The 20,094-nt window shown below is 41.9% G+C and overlaps 2 protein-coding genes across 8 annotated transcripts in view; both read right to left on the bottom strand.

The window, feature by feature from the left end:
- LOC120812509 (phagosome assembly factor 1-like) overlaps window positions 1-6,724 on the bottom strand; it is a 39,540-nt gene extending 32,816 nt beyond the window's left edge. Inside the window, exons 1-8 of one of the 3 annotated variants that reach the window (XM_078097549.1) lie at window positions 6,570-6,724; window positions 5,615-6,198; window positions 5,345-5,427; window positions 4,954-5,037; window positions 4,151-4,194; window positions 3,728-3,807; window positions 3,525-3,619; window positions 1,750-1,814 (exon numbers count right to left, since the gene is read on the bottom strand). In XM_078097549.1, the coding sequence (XP_077953675.1) occupies window positions 1,750-1,814; window positions 3,525-3,619; window positions 3,728-3,807; window positions 4,151-4,194; window positions 4,954-5,037; window positions 5,345-5,427; window positions 5,615-5,678 (515 nt within the window). In that variant the 5' untranslated portion in view covers window positions 5,679-6,198; window positions 6,570-6,724. Of the gene's footprint in view, window positions 1-1,749; window positions 1,815-3,524; window positions 3,620-3,727; window positions 3,808-4,150; window positions 4,195-4,953; window positions 5,038-5,344; window positions 5,428-5,614 lie in introns of all 3 variants that reach the window. The other 2 variants (XM_040168596.2, XM_040168597.2) reach the window with 2 other exon arrangements.
- A 656-nt stretch (window positions 6,725-7,380) lies between these two features.
- LOC120812534 (core-binding factor subunit beta) overlaps window positions 7,381-20,094 on the bottom strand; it is a 37,049-nt gene continuing 24,335 nt past the window's right edge. For 2 of the 5 annotated variants that reach the window (XM_040168645.2, XM_078097548.1), the window contains 4 exons: window positions 14,859-14,975; window positions 14,673-14,768; window positions 13,534-13,595; window positions 7,381-10,356 (listed from right to left, as the gene is read on the bottom strand). In XM_040168645.2, coding sequence (XP_040024579.1) covers window positions 13,566-13,595; window positions 14,673-14,768; window positions 14,859-14,975 — 243 coding nt within the window. In that variant the 3' untranslated portion in view covers window positions 7,381-10,356; window positions 13,534-13,565. Of the gene's footprint in view, window positions 10,362-13,533; window positions 13,596-14,672; window positions 14,769-14,858; window positions 14,976-20,094 lie in introns of all 5 variants that reach the window. The other 3 variants (XM_040168644.2, XM_040168647.2, XM_040168646.2) reach the window with 2 other exon arrangements.

The following is a 20,094-nucleotide window of genomic DNA, read 5'->3' as shown; positions in this document are numbered from 1 at the left end:
TGTAACTCACCCTGGTGCATGATGGTACACAGCTGTCCTCACAGAAGCCGATGTAGGAAGTTACAGCCTCTGTGAACTCATCCAGACTGTCAGTAGCAGTCCTGAAACCATCCCAGTCTGTGCAGTCAAAGCACGGCCAAAGATCCTCCAGCGCCTCACTGGTCCACTTCTTGAATTCCCTCACCACAGGTTTGCAGAGCTTTAGTTTCTGCCTGTATGCAGGAATCAGATGGACCATGACGTGGTCAGAGTGTCCCAGTGCAGCACGAGGGACGGCGTGATAAGCCCTGCTTACTGTGGTGTAACAGTGATCCAGCGTGTTCTCCTCTCTGGTGGGGCATTTAATAAACTGTCTGTGTTTAGGAAGTTCATGGGTGAGATTTCCTTTGTTAAAGTCCCCTAGGACAATAACTAAAGAGTCCGGGTTGGTCCGCTCCACACGCCGTATCTGGTCGGCGAGTGTCCGCTGTGCCTCGTGCACGTTGCCTGCCGGCAGCATGTAAACACCGACCAGAATGAACGAAGCGAACTCACGGGGGGAATAAAAGGGTTTGCAGTTGATGAAAAAAGTTTCCAGATCAGGAGAACAGTGTTTTAGGATCACCGTTACGTCGTTGCACCAGCTGTTGTTGAAGTAAAAGCACATTCCTCCACCCTTTGTCTTGCCGGAGAGCTCCGTATCGCGGTCCGCTCGGAGCAGCTGGAAGCCCGCCAGCACGGAGTCCGGTATCGATCCGCAGAGCCACGTCTCCGTGAAGCACAAGACGGAGGATGTAGAGAAGTCTCTGTCTCTCCTCACCAGCAGCTGAATTTCGTCCAGTTTGTTGCACAGTGAGCGCACGATGGAGAGAAAGATGCCTGGCAGCGGAGTGCGAGAACCACGCTTGCGGAGTCTCACCAGCGAGCCGGCCCGTTTTCCTCTCCTACGGCGTCTCACCGCGTGATGAAAGGTGAGCGCACCAATGTCCAGTAGTTCCACAGAAGAAAGCAGGAAAGTTGGAAGTAACTCCGCTGGAGTTCTTCCACGGATGTTCAAGAGCTCATCTCCGGTGAAAGAGCTCCGGGAATCACAGCAGCAAACATAATTAACAACAAAAACAATAAAAAAACGAAGCGCACCGAAGCACCGTGGCGGCCATCAACGGCGCCATCTTGGATCTTAGTTTTCTAAGTAGCCAAAGAAAACCAAGATCACGGTTGTGCTTATTGGTCAATATTTAGAAAAAACATTTTTTTGTATTCTCGGTTTACTGCAGAGGCAAAAATAAAAATTCTCTTACATAACTTGCGCAGTATAATTCAGTCTCATGGTTTGAATCTTGAGGTAAATACCTCCAAAAACACTTTTATTTGCTGGGAGAACACAAATTGAAATACTTGCAAGTATGAGGCCGCTGACGTTAAAGTGTTTTGAATAGTGAGGTTTCAGCAAACAAGCAAAGGTTTGCTAACAGAGTGCATGCGATTAAAACTGTTTTCTTCACAACTTCTAGGTAGCACAGTGTTACTGTGCTAATTGAAGTATTCCTTCAACCAATGGTCCCAAGTTTGCTCAAACGCTGCCAAAACGTCTTTAGGTCATCGGATTTCTTAGTTAGTAAATGTTTGCTGGATAGTTTTAATGTGTTAAGAGCTTCCGTGTTTCCATTACCATCTATTTTTCTAATTATAAACTGTGTACTTTTTGGTGAAGGTATGTCCTCTGCAAGTGACGTCCAGTTTGTGGATCTGCACGTGTGTGCATGTTACCTTGTTTCCTGCAGGTTGTTGCCGGTGTAGATGTGCATCCTCTTGACCATGGCGCCATGTGGAATCTACAGGGAGGCCACATGGCAAAGTTAGGCTGCCGAGGCAAAACAACTGGGAGTAGTATGGAACTGGCATACATTGCATTTCTGTGTAAACATTAGCAAACAATACTCAAATACATTTTCAGTATATTTTCATACATGGAGATGTGATGATTCTGTCGTAACACTGGGACGGACCTAAGGTCCAACATCAAATCAAAAAGTAAAAAAGAAAATCCTTACAAATATGGCAAAGACCGAGGGGTTGTATTATACTCTGAGCGCAATGCAATAATAACCTTTCAATGTTATATTTATTCTCAGAGCAGAGCATCAGTTTTATCCAAAAGGAAAAATGCACATTCTACTAACATTTTGGACAATAAAGTACAGCGGAGTGTTTAGCTTTAGAGGCCCAACCTACTACAACACAAGCAAGCACAAGCTGTTGTTCAGTAAAACAAACTAAAAAACTAAAAAAAACTATTTAAGCAACCCAGCAGGCAGCTGAAGATGGGTTTAAAAGTTGAAGGAAATAATGTATTCACTAAGATACCAGAGATGTTGGAGGAGCAGAAGGGCTAAACTAAAATGATGTTATTACCTACAAAAAGAGGAAAAAAGGTCCTCTAAGAGAGAAGTAGAACCATTATGTGTCACATGTGCCTTCACAGGAGCATAAATGCAGAATAGAGCAGACGGTGGAGCAGCTGGTCCGTAACATGCATCACACACGACATCCACAGCTGCACAGTGCCAACAGTAAAACATCCATTGAGTTAAACAGACCTCAATCCAAAATCAAATCCACTAAAGGCAGTAACATGTAACACTTTACATATGTATAAACAGGAGGCCCGAGGATCAAGAATTAAACATGATGATGTCATATTGCCTGGAAAATTTGAAGGCGCTGGGAGTCGAGAATTCAATCATTAACTGGTGTTGAGCTAATGTCCCTGAACCGCTACTGCAGCCAGGTTTTCACCGTTTACATAACAGCGCAATGCGTCTGACTTCTCAACAGAATAACCTGCATGACACGGTGAAGAGCTGCAGCTCCATCAGCACTCCAGTCAGTTAAAAGCTGCTCGTCCTGATCATGGTTTCTACTACTTACTTTGATGTGTGTTGCTTTGCATTGCGTATTCTTTTCACCACTTTTGTATTATGTCTTTCACCCTGTACTATTTGTTATTGGGCGATTCTTATTATAAACCCGCTAATAGACTACAAATGCAAAGTAGCTGTAGCTACAAAGCTATAATGTGGTACCGTGCATCAAATGGTGACATTAATGTTTTAACTGTACATTGTGCCTTTTAAATAAAACTGATTAAATGAACACTGGGATTCTTAATTGGTGCATTTTTAAATCTGCCACGGTTCTTTTTAATGATTCAGAATCTGCCGCTACAGTTCGGCACCCTGAGTTATGCTGAGGAGCACTTTTAATAACATTTAACAAAAGTGACAAAGAACCCGATGGAATAAAGATTAACAAGCAGACATTCACATTCTCATATGGTGTCTTCATTCGGGCAATATTAGTCACCACGAACAAGCTGACGGGGATAAAAGGACTCGCTCAAGGCAAACACAAGCCATGACCTCACACTTTTCCATACGAAGAGTTATCACTTCCACCACGAGGCCACCTCCATTCTCCCGGGAGGTGTGCGAACGACCTCTCAGCCGTTCTATAAATGGCTGGCAATTAAAATGTGTTCTCACCTCGTATTTTGGAGCTTCATTCCATGAGTCCAGTTGAAAGGAAAAGGACAGGCCTCGAAAGTTGAGATGGAACAGCTGTTCTGCAGCATTGTATACTGGACGCGGGAGAACCAGGCGAAAGAATTGGATGAAAGAAGATAATGAGATCCCAGCGCCGGTTCATTCGTGAGACATTGTGTTTGTGTTAATGGGTTGGAAAGTACCTCCGGGGTGCGTGGCTCCAAATGACTGGTCTATTTGCTCTATTGTGGGGGCAATGGCCTGAGAGTTGAAATGGAGTCCACTGAAACACAACACAAACAGCCAGCGTTACACATGGAATTAGCGCGCACACAGGACGCGTCAGAACTACTTTGCAGAGACATTTGTACTGTAGGACAACCGTAAAAGAGTTAAAGAAGCAGATTAAGGCAGGCAGACATTTTAGTGAGATGTTTCACTGAGTTGATGTATATACGAGAGGACACAGATACTTGAGAACTGTCTCCGTGGTAACGTAAAATACAATGACCAATAAATGGCCCAGTGCCTGTAAGGTAAAGTCCACATAACAAGGTGATTACTTGCTGACTCATCTTTTAACAAGTTTCTAACGGTTTAATGTTGCCATCGTAATATCTACTCACCAGTATTTCAACTTGACCATGCTCAGGTCGTACACTTCAATCACCTGTCCCGCAGAAAGATAAAGAAAGTTAGGGTACAAAATAGGGGTAAGTTGTGGCGCAGGGGTTAGAGAAGGTGTGCTGGGAAGCACAAGGTTGGTGGTTCGAGTCCAGGCTGCCATGTCGAAGTGTCCCTGAGCAAGACACCTAACCCCTAATTGCTCCCCGGGCAAAAATGTGAAAAAGCCATGGGTTTAAAGTGTAATGTAAGTCGCTTTGGATAAAAGCGTCTGCTAGATGACCTGTAATGTAATGTAATGTAAAATAAAATCGTCAATTAGATCTTGATAGCAAGGTCAGGAGTCTAATGTATCCGTCAGATGCTGCTTCGAAATAGCTGCGTAGAAATATCAACAGTTCTTCCTCCTTAATGTCTGAAGTAGAACTACAGTTTTTTCACTGTGCATTTTTACCCAATATTAAAAAAAAAGTTCTTCATTCTACGCCCTGATCGTATTGAGAACCTCTTTTAATGAGTCAAATACAAAACTCAGATCATTCTATGGCAGCAAAACCACCATTAGCCAAATAAAGATACAGTGGAGTAATGTTTACAGCAACAGAGAATGACATCGCTTTTTTTACTGAGGTGTCCCAGCAGTATGAGTCCCAGTTTGTGCGTGCGTGCGCCCTACTGGCCATCCAATGGCCTCCCATACGCAGCCTGCGGTTGATAAGGACCCACGGCATGGACCTGCATGCATAAAGGCTTCCCGTCGGTTGGAATTTTGCACCTTCAAGACTCAACAATCAACAATGTTCACCTTGAGTCTCTGATTGGTGGCATCAAAGACCAGTTTGATCCCATCCCGAGTCAGGTTCAGTATGAGGTCATGGCTGAGTGGTGTCTGGAGGAGAAACAAACTAATGAATTAACAGAGAAGCCCCCATGAAGAGGAGGCATGCAGAAAGACAAACATTCACAATATATTTTATATTCGGCAGCCTACATGTTAATACAAACTACTTCTAGTTGTTGATCAAGAAATGTTCAATCAAAGAATTGCTGTGCAGTGCTGTAATAAAACCAACATTAACTTCAGTTATCACCTAAAAGATTGAACTGCACGCTACATTGGGATTATTAAACAAGCGGATGTTGTGTGACAGTGACAGAAAGAGGAGATAATGTAGACAGAAATCTGGTCCTCTCACCTGTTCACTGTATAGCACCTGCACATTTTTGATGATGCGGCAGTGTTTCTGCAGAATAGCGATGGCCTGGGCCAACGGCATCCCTGGAAACGCAGACGTCCAAGCACACAAATGAAGAGGAGCAACTCTTTTTCCTTATTGAGCTCCAGTCAGCTCCAGTTATCCACAACATGCAAGGAATATCATTTCAATCGGGGCTTAAATGTTGCATTAACGACAGTTGTCGCCTCAGGTCTCGTTCTCCTAAATGTGAAACACTGTAAAACTCACCTAAGGCGAATTCCCATTGCTCATTTCCCAGTGATCTCTCCGGCACCACCTCAAGGTCCAGCATTGGCAAGTAGTGGGGGGCCGCTCACCTCAGGACACGATGGGGCCCTGTGAGGGACCCTTTCTCCTCGCCGGTCGGTCCCTGACCACAGCGCAGTCTCAGTAGTTTGATGACTATTTCAATTCATAACTAGCTACGTTTTACCCGCTTGTGAGCATCTAACAGCTACTCAAACCACGGTTTACAGTAATAGGCGGCCAGTTTATCACATGTCATAGGTTATTAAAGAAATAAAATGAAAACAAAAAAAGTGTTAGGTTAGTGTTATAAACAGCAGTCAGTGAGACCTGACAGCTTGCACACAAACAGATGATGTGACCTGCACGCCAAGCTGAACCTACAAGGGCAGCTGTAAGTGATCCGTTTACCAGTTGTGGTGGTTTTAAATCTAATTAGATTAATTCCCTCGATTCAACTTCAGGAATAAACAGACGTGTTCAACAGACACACTTCTCACACAGGCTCCGATGTAACATCATCTGTCTGGTCTCCAAACAGACCGACTGACCCAGTGATAAGACACCTGAAAAACAACAAGAAAACAGGGTAGCCCGAGTATCGTCGCTGTTTGTCTCTGTCGCTGTTTGTCCCCCTCGGGCGGTTACGAAAGCAGCGAAGCTCCAACGCCGTTTATCTGCGCCAACGTTATTTTAGGAGCTAGCTGCTCCTGCGCGTCACGGGAATAAAGTAGGAACATAAATAACGGTCGTGCAGAAAACGATTCTAGATCGGAGGCAAACAAAAGAAATGTCGCGGTTCAGACAGTCGCGACGTAAACAAAGAGAGCTGATTGCGGTCTCGCCGTCTTCCTTTTAACCCGCTTCCAGGCTTCGGGGCTTCCTGCGCGCTTCTGCTGCTCGAGCGCTTTTCCTCGTAACTCGTGAACTCGCCTACCGGTAAAAGCCCGACGCGTCCTCTGCTCGGCTTTAGTTTGTCTCCAACGTCAGGCGCTGATAAGAGCAACACAGCAGCAACTTCAGGCATCAACAACAGCCAGCCGGGTGAGCTGATAATTCAACTTCCGGTTTGGACGCGACATTTCTTTACGTGATGACGTCATGGCCAGTTTATGCAGACGGCGTTTCAAAACGTGCTCAATTGACGAAACGCGAGAGCGCAACCCACTTTAAACGTTATTATTGTACTACGATTAAATCTACCCAGTTCCCCATCATTTAATTTCTAATTGTTCAGTTGACCCAAGAACTGTTTGCTATATTATATTTACTGTAATTCATCCATACCTTGGGAAAAAGGCAACCGCAAAACACAAATCAAACTCTTCTTTGAGGCCAATGAGAGTTATTGGCCAGTTTTTTTTAGTCTGCAATAAATTAATACATTATGGAACCTAAGAAGAAATATGCACGGTTTAAAAAGTATCTGTGCAAATGTATTTGATGAATTTACATTCAGACCTGAAAACAAGAATGATCCAGCACTTCGCTCCTGGCTGGGTGGAGAACAGGCGGCCCCTCTGGAATTAAGACTTCAGCTATAGATGAGTTCACATATGAGGTTTCATGAGAAGAAAGCGTAAAATAAATTTGTATCCAACACCCAAATGGATGGGCTCAGAAAAATAATAAGTTGTTTGACTTAATATTGCACAAATTGGAATAAAACACAAATGCTAAGTCCCCACAGTGCACCGTCCTGTGTAGTAAAGCACATGTTTCCGCTAAAAACATCTGAATAAAATACATGAATTCATACATATTTATTAAGAAAAACAACAATTTGAATTGAATATCTCCTATTTCTGGTTCCTCTAAGAGCAAAAGCTTAACCTTAAACAGAGAGAAAGGCAGACCACACAAACAGAAAGAAGAAACGTCCAGGAAGAATGAAATGCTTCTTTGAATCTCTAAATAAAACCTACGTATAAATAACTGAAACAAAAATAGAGAAACAGAAAGAAAATGTTTGTGGTTTATGGTTTTCTTTTTTGCCTTAATGCCTGCATTAAGAGAATCGAGGGACAGAGTATTGACTAATACATGGGAAACCTAAATGATATTAGGTGTAGAAAGGGCGATAAATTGTGGTCATTTCTGATCCAAACGTTCTGAATTTAGTAGATCTGTTGGGAAAATGAGCTTGTTTGACCATTGATGGATCCATTTGTAGTACATAAATACCAATTAATTCATTAGATTTCTAAAAACACACAGTACTCACTGTATTTCTGACTTTCCACCTACATCTCACCTCTCATTGTACTGGTTTATTACCAATGCTCCATCAGTTCCCACTGGTTCAAAGACTATGGCTTGAATTCATGTCATACAATGAATCCGGAGATTGTCAGTCGTGGAAACAAAACATCCACTCCACATGTAAATCTATACCAGCTATCCTTACACGTTCTAATGCCTTCCTCTTGTCTCTGCCTCACCTCACCGGCTCATTCATGATCTTTATTGCCACTTCAATAATGTGTCCACTGTGCTGGACGATTTGAGGCCCAAAAATACACCAAATGTGGTCCGGGAGAGAGAGAGAGAGAGAGAGAGTATGTTTTCCACATGGGCCACAGTGCCAGCTGTCTTTACAAAAAGCCTTTAAGCTTCTCTCTAATGTTCTCTGAAACTATCTAATGAATAAAAGAAAGTGAATTCCTGGTTAGAGGTTATCTGAATGAAGTCCTATTTAGGATGAAATACCTGCATTGTTTTGTTGCTGTGCCTCAAGTTTAAAAATGTGTGTTTCTGCTAGGGAGCCAACGCGAAACATATCTGTTACAATTTTAACTTACGATCTTTCTATTTAGTTCTCTTGCAATTTTAAAATGATATTTTTGTGGTACCAAATTCATCATGGACTATTATCTTTTTAACTTGAATTTTACTATTATCCATCACTATTATAAAATGTTGCCTTTGTAAACCTCAGCAAAATACTTAATAAGTCAGTCAGGTAAAAGAAAAGCATGAATAATTAACCATTTTCTTTGTTATAATAATCACATTGGAAAATAAAATGAGCCCCTAGTTGCACAATACAAAAATAAAAGTGTTTGAGTCTATCCACATTCAATGTATTTATCGCAGGAAGTGCCTTTCCTTAAAAAAAGACCATCAGAATAATATTCATACATAAAACACAAAATAGTGAAAAACTTAAGCAACAAAAGGCCTACAATTTCATTTTTGACATAAAAACTCTACAGCTGCTACAACTAGTCCATAAGAAGCTGACAGATGACCATAAATGAATACAACAGAGGTGAGAAGTAATACAAAAAGTAAACATCATGACTTTCACACAAACAACATGATAAGATAACCAAACATACTGTTTCATAGTGCTGTAACAGGACAGGGAATTGTATCTCAACTGTATTCAGGCTTTTACAGTCCTTCAATGATGAAGCATAACTGGGCAATTGATCGATCGATAGATGGATTCTAACTGTATTGCATCGGTTACATGACTTGTACATGGCTGTACAATCTAAAGCCCGAAACATATTACAGTGGATTTCAATTAAAAATTGTTGGGGTTCATTTCTGTCTGACATTCACTTCGGATCCCAAGTGCACCCGAGTGACACCACCCGAGTGACACCACTGTCACCTGTCAACAGGCTGCACATTGGAAACAATGGAGAACTTGGGCCTGTTTGGTTTCACGCCCACAAAGAAAAGCCGTGAGGAGAATAAGTCTGATTGTATCACATGGTGCAAACCTCCCACTTGGGACTCAAGGTCGTTGAATTGACCCCTACGCCCGCCCGCCCCACAAAATCGTTTTCAGATTGCTTCCAGATACAAAGACAGTAGAGTTTGTAGCAGTTTTCTTTGTTATCCGTCCGGCTTTGAGGTTGTTGCTACAGGAACCGTGGTTCTGCCGTCACGGGCCTCTCACCACAGAGAGCTTTCAAACGCGTTGTGAACTTTATAGTACAGTAAATACTAATTAACCCTAAAACTTGGTACAATAGTCTCTGGATGCCCACATCGTATCTGCCCCCATGAATGTGACTCAGTTTAGCTTATTTTCATCCCTCTCCCCTTTCCAGCACGCACGTTTTGGTCTGAGAAAACAGCAGGTGTCAGGAAGAGTGCGCAGTGTAGTAGGCCCTGTTCTCAAAGCAAACGCTACTTTTCTTTTTGCCCCTCAAACTGTTAACACCTCCCTTTTGATTCATGCTCTTGAACGTGACCCTCTCTCTTCTCTCTGCTCCCTCCAGCTTTTGTCTATTCTCACCCACCACCACCCGTCTCCCTCTATTTTTCAACATTTCATATCCATAGAAAATATACTTTTGGTATTTCAATCCAACCCTGTCAATTCATTTTGAAAAATTGCTACTTTATATGTCTGAAACTCATGTTCAAATGTATCCAACTTGTTTTGTTCACAAGTCCTTTGTGTATTATGAAATCTGTTAATCCTTCTGTTTTAATGCTTGGTTCACTTCTAATTCAATCAATACGAAAGTTTTTTTTTCTCCTACACTTAAACATAAAAAAATATTTGGTGAGTTAAAATGATGAACAATTTGTCAACAGTTGACTTGTTATCAGTTGACTGTATTTAAAATGAAAGGACAGCCAGCCCTGTTTTTCTCCTCTTCCTCTTTTCACTACTTCATCATCCTCTTCCTCCTCAGCGCATCTTGTGTTCCACGTCAGCGTTGGCCATGTTTGAGCCAGGGCTGGGGTCCTGCTGTCATCTGCACTGGGGGGAGAGAGGTAGGGTGAAAGAAGGAGGAGATGAGAGGAGAGGAGAGGAGAGGAGACGTCAGGAAGAGGACATTGTGAAAGAAAGGGATCAGAGACAAAGAGACAATACGTTAAGTACAGTTAACAGGTTTAGGACAGATGATAAAACTTGACTTGAACATTATGTTTAAATATCCATATAAGTGTTAGATACATAGTCAAACATATATTTTACATGTTGTTACAGTTGATTCATGTATCAATTGTTCCCAAGTTATTAAACCTTTATAGGAGCAGTTGACAAAATAAACATGTAATTATCACAACTCTATATTAGTGCTGATTAACGCATATAAATTACTTACAAATAAAATCGTAGCTCAAACGTTATGGACCCAAATGTGAAAACAATTGTTATAAAGGAATCTACAACTATTAACAAAAAAGAAGAAGTTGTAGTTCAAGAAACCGCCGCTAGGGGGGGGGTCGGAGAACTCTATGATGGCTGTGTGCTCTCTCTGCTGATGTTGATATTTTAGTCAAGGTGTGGGAGACAGACCGGCAGACAGACAGGCAGACGGACAGATAAACTGGCAGACACCGATAAGCAGACCCACTTTCACACCAAGGGGATCATTAGGTCATCATTAGGAGTCTTCAGTATGACAAGACCTTTAAATATATATTTCAGGACTGGGTGTGTCTGTGAGCCCGAGCTGCTCCCATTGTAAAAAAACAAAAACGCCTTTTTATGCAGAGCTGACAGAAATGTTGACACAGATAGTAAATGAGTCACTTAATTTGACTGGAATGTAGTTTGTGTCATCTCAATGACTCACCATGAGAGCAACACACACACACACACACACACACACACACACACACACACACACACACACTCGCAAGCAGTGTGTCATACTTCCATTTTGACTTCTAAAAGCCAGACTGACTCCACTCTCCTCTGGGAAGTTGTATCTTTATCAAAGCTGCTGCTTTCATATACACGTATAGATGTAATTAGGATTTGATGTGGAGCCACAATGAAACAACTGCCTCTTATAGGCAGTATTGATCGGCATCCGACCCCCTGCTTTGACTTACACACACAAACATGGGGGGGTGGTCTTTGCTAATCATGAGGGCAGGAGAGCTTTCTGTTTTGAGCCATACGGAGATGGAAGCCTGCCGGGCCACTATAGGCTGCTTAACTCAATACTGGAGAAGAGTGTGTGTTTGTGTGTCAAGGGACAAACTTAGAGATTTGCTATAACTGCGTCTGTGTACATGTGACTGTGCACAATTTGAATGTGTGTGTGTGTAAGTCAAAGCAGGGTGTCTGATGCCGATATAAATACTAATGATATATTAATGCTTTCAGTGCCAGCTCATCATTCACCACAAAATCTCATTCTGCTGAGCACTTGGAGAAGTGTGTGTGTGTGTGTGTGTGTGTGTGTGTGTGTGTGTGTGTGTGTGTGTGTGTGTGTGTGTGTGTGTATGTGTGTGTGTGTGAGAGAGAGTGTGTGGTTCAAAAACAAACTTCTTCCAGATCAATCCTTTTCCCATCCATCATCCTGTCAGGTACCTTCTGACCTCGACTGAGTGGAATTTCACTTGTTTTTAGATTAAAAATGTTGTATCTGCCTAAATGACGAGGCTTCAGGGACTGAAGAGGAAACAGCTTCATAATCTGTGAACACGCAGTAAATAAAAACGCTTCCCTGTTTTACCGTGTGAAACGTTCACAATCCGAAGTTTGAAGAAGTTTCAAGCCTAATTTCTATTGATTATATAGCAAGCTGTCACCGAATACCTTAAAAATTACTTATAGCCTGTTTTACAGTGAGAACGTTTTAGTTTAGGTTATTTTATGATGGTGAAAACTATTTGTGTTGATTTCATTCTAAATGTTACACATTGTATCCCAGCAGCTCCACATACGCAAGTTAAACTCAAATTGTACTTTTCAAAAATGTCATTATTTATGGACAAGGCAAGGATGCTAAAAGCATGACTGCACCACAGAATAACTGTCTGCCGGCCCCTTTATCCCATAACTTCCTCTCTCTGCACACTCCCCATCACACTTAGTTCATCGTGCCACGCTTTTGCGTTTCTGCTTCTCTGCCTGATCATCTATTATTGATTTATAGCAGCACAGATGAAAATCCAGGCTTTAAGTATAGGGGAAATCATTTAACTTTACAAATAAAATATAGCAGAACAGCGCACTTATCCCTCTCGGAATGGATTAGCACAGTCTGATATGTCTTTGGGGAATGCTTCTTTACAGCGATCAAACAACAACAACAATAATCACTTCTTTGGTGTTTTAATTTGCCTGCATTCATCAGAAAGGTCAGGGAGTGAACGAAAGGCAAGAGATTGGTTTGAGAAAAAGAGCACACGGAGGCAGTGAGAAAAACTAAATATCTGTTCTGTTGCCTTGTCAAGATATCATTGAGAAAAATAAAACAGTGTCTATGTTTTTGTTTTGCTGAATATTGTTTGTTAAAGAGGATTAGTTGGACTATAAACAGCAGCAGGTTAGCTGAGTGTAGCAAAAAAAACAGGAAGTGGGGGGAAACAGACGGCAATGAGACAAAGCGTAACTGGCCACGGTCCCCATTTTTTATCAGTGCCAAATCTAAGTATGTGTGTGTGTGTGTGTGTGTGTGTGTGTGTGTGTGTGTGTGTGTGTGTTTTAGGGGATAGTGGAGCTATTTGTATTGATTCAGGAGGAGACGCGGGTTTTTGTTTTCCCCCCCATTGCCTCAGGCAGGAAACATGAGATCAGTCAGATGAAAGGCGACCTTCACTAAATGCCCCTCTCCCCTTTCTCCAAACACACATACAAACTAGCTGCGAAATGGGTACAAACACCTTGCAGTTTCTCTCTCTTACGACCCACTAGAGTGGTCAGATATTATGGTCATGAATTTGGTTAGAAGTGGGTGCATATTCATGAACAACCGGCAAAATGACAACAACAACATTTGTAACAATTTGTAAAAATAAAGTAAAAAAACGCTGCCTGTGCTCCCACAAAGAAAACAACAACATGAGTGCACATACATAGCAAACATTTGGACACACATAGTCGCAAACACAAACGCACACATACGCACACAACAGGGTGGCTTAGTGCATGACAGTGCGATAGATGGTGAGAAATGAAGTACACAGACCCTGTTCTTTTCTGCCGGCTGTCTGCGTGTCATCAGTCCCAGATTTTAGAAACCACAGGATCCTAAAAAATAAACAATTTGAGGTTCACTTGTAACTTGTTCAACTTAGGAAGGATTGATCTCCCCAAAGCCTTGTTGGGAAAAGTAGTTGGTTTCCAGTTTGGGACAGTCACAATGTTGTATAAATTTGTGAATTTGAGAATAATTTAAAAACAGATCCTATAACAATTTAGTTGGCATAAAGTAAATCGACTACTTTCCCATCAGAGGCTTTTGGGAGACCTGAAAAGTTGTGTTCAGTCATTCAATAGCTCAATAAAATAAAATCAATTACCCGATTAGTTTTATTGTCAAACTGATCATGCACTGAACCTACAATTCAAACTGTAAAAAAAAAGCTACAATAATAAAATAACAGATTGTAAAAGCACACAGCCACACGTCACAGAACCCAAACCCACACAAGCGCTGGGCAAAGAGAAGGCAACTGGAAATTTGACTCTGCGAGTAGAAATACCTAATTATAGAAGAAATGCAGGACACGGTTGCGTTAAGACTAAATGAGAATGTAAAATTGTCCCGTAACTCATAATTTTACTTTGATATTCCTATTTCCAGATCATAGCGTGCAAGCTAAATGTAGCTCGTTCTAAAATTGTGAATTTGTAAACCTTGAAGCTTATTTGCAAATTTCCAGTTGGGTCCAGCCTAGCAAAGCCAGCTGCTAAACTTAAGATTTCGCTTTGCACATTCTAAAGCAGCAGCACAAGAAGAGAAGTAAGAGCTTGAGTCTGACGTCGACATGAGGCCTCTTTGGCTGGATGAACGATGGATGAGCTTGAACGTTTGTGGTCTTTGCCTCCCGTTCTCAAACAGAAGACAGGATCATGTGGGAATGTCTTACAAATTATTATTATTATTATCTTCTTATTTACGGTGGTTACTAAACAATGTTAATTCTACACACTAGACTAGAGTCTGGATCCTACATATAGGCTGGCTGTGCACGGCTACGTCTTCTCCAGAGGAAGCACATCTGTCCTGTTAGAGATAACCTGACCAGTAACATGGTCACTTTTTTTTTAGATGGCAGACCAACATCGACAAACACAAACGCCACCGTGTCAGGCCGCTCTCACCTCTAGATCCTCTCTGTGCGATCGGTCTCTGTCTTCAAAGTCTCGGGTTCTGCGCCGGGCCTCTTCAAACGCCGCCTGGGCCAAAGCGTCCTCCTGCTGCACACAGGCACACACATAGAGAGTGAGTGTCGTCTAAAAAAGGCAAACATAATACATCCCTCTGTTTGTGTATGTGTGTTGTGTTACCTGCGCCCGCTCCTCGTCGTACTCCAGATATCCCATCCCATCTAGCCTCTGCAGGTCGATCCAGCCTCGCCACATCACACACACACCGTTCAAAATCATGGGAGCCTTCAGGTAGACCTGGTGGGAAAGAGAGTGGCTGTATTTCACGTCCTGCAAAGTTTTTTGAAATCGTTCTGAGAAAAAAGACCTGATGAACTCTTCGTCAGTAAATTTTGCACTAAATTTTGCAATTTTGCAAAAATGTTGCAGTTTTACAGTAAAGTATGTAAACACTAAGGTGTAAGCAAAGAGAAAAAAGCTAAATAGGAAATGGTGAACACAATTCAAGAGGAGACTTTCTGTGTCCAATTTCTTTGGAAAAAAATATTTCTTTCCAATAGCAGAAACATAACATGACTTTGAGCAACATCCAAAATGGCAGTTTAAATCCCAAACTGCTCAAAACAGAATGAACACGCATGTTCTGCACATGCGTGTTGAGTTTAGTGTGTTTCCATGAGTGTGTGTAGATACATGTTAGTCAGGTTTAGGTAGAAAATTAAGCATTTGTATTGGACTAAGTGGACAAAAAGTGATCCAAATAAATATACATGTGTGTGTGTATGTGTGTAAATCTTAATGACGATAACCAGCGGTTGTGACTTACTCGAGAGGTGTGTTCACACACTGGCAGACAGATATGACAGATATGTTTTATTTTGGCATAATACCACCTCAGTTCTCACAGGTGTTCATTTTGACCCAATATAACAAATAAGCTACAAAAAACATCAGCAGACTGAACACCAGTTGTTACATCTGTCTCCTTCGACGTCGTGTCTATCTACCAGACGGCTTTAGCTAAAAGAATAGACTGGACTTTTTCCACTTGTCCAGAAACTGAATCCAAATACGGACCCTGTCTTACTGTAACAATGCTATAGGAAGCATTCAAACTCTGACGTATGAACTTTTCTTTCAGCTAAAGAATTTAATCAAAAGCCCGATAAAGCAGGTTACAGTAAATATAGGGTTTGCTTTCATTATATTTATTCTCCTTTTTCTCAGTTTTCTCCTTTCCCACAGATGTTATTTCTCTAGACTAGAAGACAGACACAGTGAAACACAGACAGCCTGTGACACAGTTTGTTTCCCATGGTAGAAGGTTTTAGGTTGTATTTTCATCTGAATAAACAAGTATTGAGGAATAAATGAGTAAAAGGCATAAACACTCAGAAGATGCACACATACGCACAGATAACTGAATTTGTCTCTGTGAGAAAAGCTCCACGTTCCTGCATTTTTACACAGGCTATTTTTGGACAGACCCTCACAGGGACCTCTTTTACCACAGCTACCCACAATGCACCGGGGTTGCAGGGGAGGCTACGCTCTAACAGAATGTGTTTTTTGTGTTTATTTGAGTGAATGTTTTTCTGTGTGACTATGTTAGGGAGAGAGAGAGAGAGAGAGAGAGAGAGAGAGAGAGAGAGAGAGAGAGAGAGAGAGAGAGAGAGAGAGAGAGAGAGAGAGAGATGGCTTCCACATCTGTGGGGCTGCGTGGTGCTTTTGAAAGAAAGCTTCATTTGTCTTGGTAATATGTGTGTGTGTATGTGTGTCTGTGGGTGTGTGTGAGGGGAAAATATGTAGAAACGGCCCAACCACAGACTTCCTCTAAGAGAGAATCCCGCCAACCCCCACATCCATTTAGTCACACACACACACATAAAGACAGGGGACCTCATACATTCATACACGGCAGCAGACATTAGCACTTTAGTTTGGCAGAGAAGCTCTTTCAGTCTTGCGAAACTTGTTTTTTAATTTACCTGGATGCGATACAAGTGATGAGTCAGCGACTGTGCGTTGTTGTATTTTGATATGATTTATTATGACAGTTATAAAGCTAATGGCCAATAGTTGCTTTGCATATTACAACTTTAAATATTTGGTAATTAAATTTGCACATAAAAGAATATGCTAATCTTACAAAATGTGTATGTATGTATTGGCAAACTAATTTTGTTCAGCTTTGCTACAGCTAATTAAAACACATGGCGTGTTTCCTGAACTCGAGCGAATGTGCTGAATGCATTTTATTCTACGTCTCAAGGTTGTTTTTGCCATTTCAAATCCAGCTTTGTTTGCATCGCGTGCTGAACTGTTCTGGAGGCTCAAGGTGACCCTGTGAGCCTTTTTCTTGATGTCCTTGATGTCTAGCCTTGCTTAGATGATCTTACAGTCCGCTGCATATCATGTTTCTGAGACGTGATGCGCATGTTACTTTACAGTACATACACTGTGTTCATACAAGTACAATGTATGACGTGTTTTCAACCTCATCTGAAGTATTTACTTGTGTATTCCAGGCTTGAGGGTGTTTCAAAACAGTATTTAATGTTTCTCTAAAACGCACTTTTGGTAGTTACAAGGTCGTCACCTGACAACAGCAATCAGCTGCAGCCTTGTGAATTGACGTACAGGGTTGTGTTCATCTGTGGCAGATGGTGTGTGACACAGATGTGGAGGGATGTGTTGGCATAGTGCATCTCAGTCAGGCTGGTGCCGACCATCTAGTCAGCACAACTGCCCACTGCCACACACGCATGCACGCACGCACGCACGCACGCACGCACACACACACACACACACACACACACACACACACACACACACACACACACACACACGCACACACATTAAAACCTGTGCCCACAAAGTTTGTGAACACAATAAAATAGTATAGTAACTAAAAGAGAAGGATAGAAAAGAGGTAATCATGAAGGAGTTGGAAGACACACACACACTGCAGATACATGTTTAATTTAGACAGCACAAGGGAGTCATTGAAGATGTTTGGAGATTCCTTGTCTAACATGCACAGAACATACAAGTAAAAGTCTTGTTTTTCATGTTAAGGGTGGCTGACGAATGAAATCATTCAAATATCCACTGAGGAAAAGTAATTCAGAAATATTAATGAGAGACCAACATACACATTAACAGCAACAGCAATATACACATTAATAGCAAAAAAGATAGAGCGAGGGAAAGAGGCAATGAGAGAGAGCAGTGGGACGTTGAAACCAGTGTGTCTGTGTGTGTGTGTGTGTGTGTGTGTGTGTGTGTGTGTGTGTGTGTGTGTGTGTGTGTGTGTGTGTGTGTGTGTGTGTGTGCGTGCGTGTGTGTGTGTGTGTGTGTGTGTCAGACAATAGGTAAGTAAACGCTAGACTGTATTCAGCGTGGGATTAAGAACAGAAGGTAAGTAACGTGCTTTATCTCAACCGGCTGCTATCCCACCTGACACACACACACAAAAACGCACATTATTTCATTGAACAAGCTGAACATTGAACTGACACCAAAGGACCATCTAAATAGTCACATGTGTCAGACAAAGTAGCACCAGCTGACTAAATTTAACTGAAAACATTGCTTCTATATTCAAAGTGCCAAAGCATAATTTTGCTACATGATTATTGCACAAGTGATCAGGATCTTTCATTTTAAATCGTGCTGAGAGCATCTCCTTCACAACCTTCAGTGCGTTTTTATCACTGGCACCAATGATTATGTCATCAACCCATATTAAGATGATCAACTTTTCTTTTTCGGTCTCCTTTGTGTAAACACAATGATCAGAAGGATTTTGCACAAAGTTGTTTTCACTCAAATACTCGTGCAGTAACTTGTTCCAATTTATGCCTGATTGTTTGAGTCCATACAACATCCTTTTCAGCTTGCATACCAACTTTGTATCTGTGCCAGATTTTACCTCATAACCTTCTGGCTGTTCCATAGAGATATCAAAATCTATTGGTGCATGCAGGCAGGCTGTTTTGACATCCATCTGATGTAAGATCAAGTCTTCTTGCACCGCTTTTTGCATCAAGACTCTGATACTAGTCAGGTTGGCAGTAGTAGAAAAAGTCTCCTCATAATCCACCCCTTTCCTCTGACTGTATCCCTTGGCAACATAGCGTGCCTTGTACTTTTCTGACCCATCTGTATTGTTTTTAATAGCATACACCCATCTACATATTCACTCAAGTACTCTGGTTTCTTCCTCTCTCTTGAATGGTATGTCTTTTGCTCAAGTGTCTGTGTGGTTGTGTACTTCAAGCATAGGAACTGGCACCTGGTCTTGTGTATGGGCTCACATCAGTATTTTTACTGGTATTGGTAACTCTACGCTGCAGCTCAAAGTCATCATTGACAGGGGTCATGTCAGTCTGTATCTGTTTCTCCGTGTTTGTTTTGTTGATAAACTTCACCAGTCTATGCTTCTGCACTTTTCCAGTGTCAGAAAAATAAACCATATAGGCTGGACTGTTCTTGTCGTATCCAACAAAAATCCCCTTTTCACACCTTGCGTCCAATTGTCTCTTGTACACTTGTCAGACCTGATACACTTTATCTTGCCATATGGCACTGTGTCGGCAAGAAACTTTTCTGTTGCCCTCACTGTGTCATTCTTATTTTACACAAATACTGCACTGGAAAAATCATCAGTGAATGATAAAGCGTACCTATACCCGTCTCTGGACACTGGGTCTATAGGTCCTGCTACATCCGTGTGCACCAGCTCTAAGGGTGCTTTTTCCCTTACATCAGCCTCCCTGTTCCTAGTTTGGGTTAACTTTCCCTGGGTGCAGACTTCACAATGTGGGGCTGACATGTCTGTTTTACCTTTGATTGTCATACCATCAACAACATGTTGTAGTTTCTGAACATCATCATAATTACAGTGCCCTAAGATTTCATGCCATGTCTGCATATCGTATACTCCCTTACATTGGTCTTCACACTCACCATTCACTGTATGTAAGTAGTACAGTCTGTTATACTCATGGATGTTGAATCTTGCACCGTCTCTACATATCAGGGCAACTTCTCCTTGCTTGAAAACTACAGTTGCTCCACTGACAGTCGCTGCTTTAACAGAAATGTCCTGCGGGTAAGAGGGGATGTACAACGCCCTCTTCAGCGTCGCGTTTTGATGTTGTCCTCTGCTGTCGATCAAGCAGACCTCTGCATCTCCTCTGCGCTCCGCACCTCCGTTGGTCTTTTCACCGTTGGCTAACTCCACACAATGTTTCAGTGGTTGGAACGTGTCGTCAAAATTCCTGAACTTTGAAATAACATTGATGATATGTAAGGTTGCACCTGTGTCCACCATTAGTTGACACGATCTAGCTTTGTGTCCTTTCAGGCCACATCTGTAACATACAATGTCCGCACTCTCGGTTCCATGGTC

This window comes from Gasterosteus aculeatus, chromosome Y (assembly GCF_964276395.1).
Source record: "Gasterosteus aculeatus chromosome Y, fGasAcu3.hap1.1, whole genome shotgun sequence".
Lineage (NCBI taxonomy): Eukaryota > Metazoa > Chordata > Actinopteri > Perciformes > Gasterosteidae > Gasterosteus > Gasterosteus aculeatus.
Note: the sequence above shows the minus strand (reverse complement) of the source record. Positions and strands in the feature narration are given on the sequence as shown.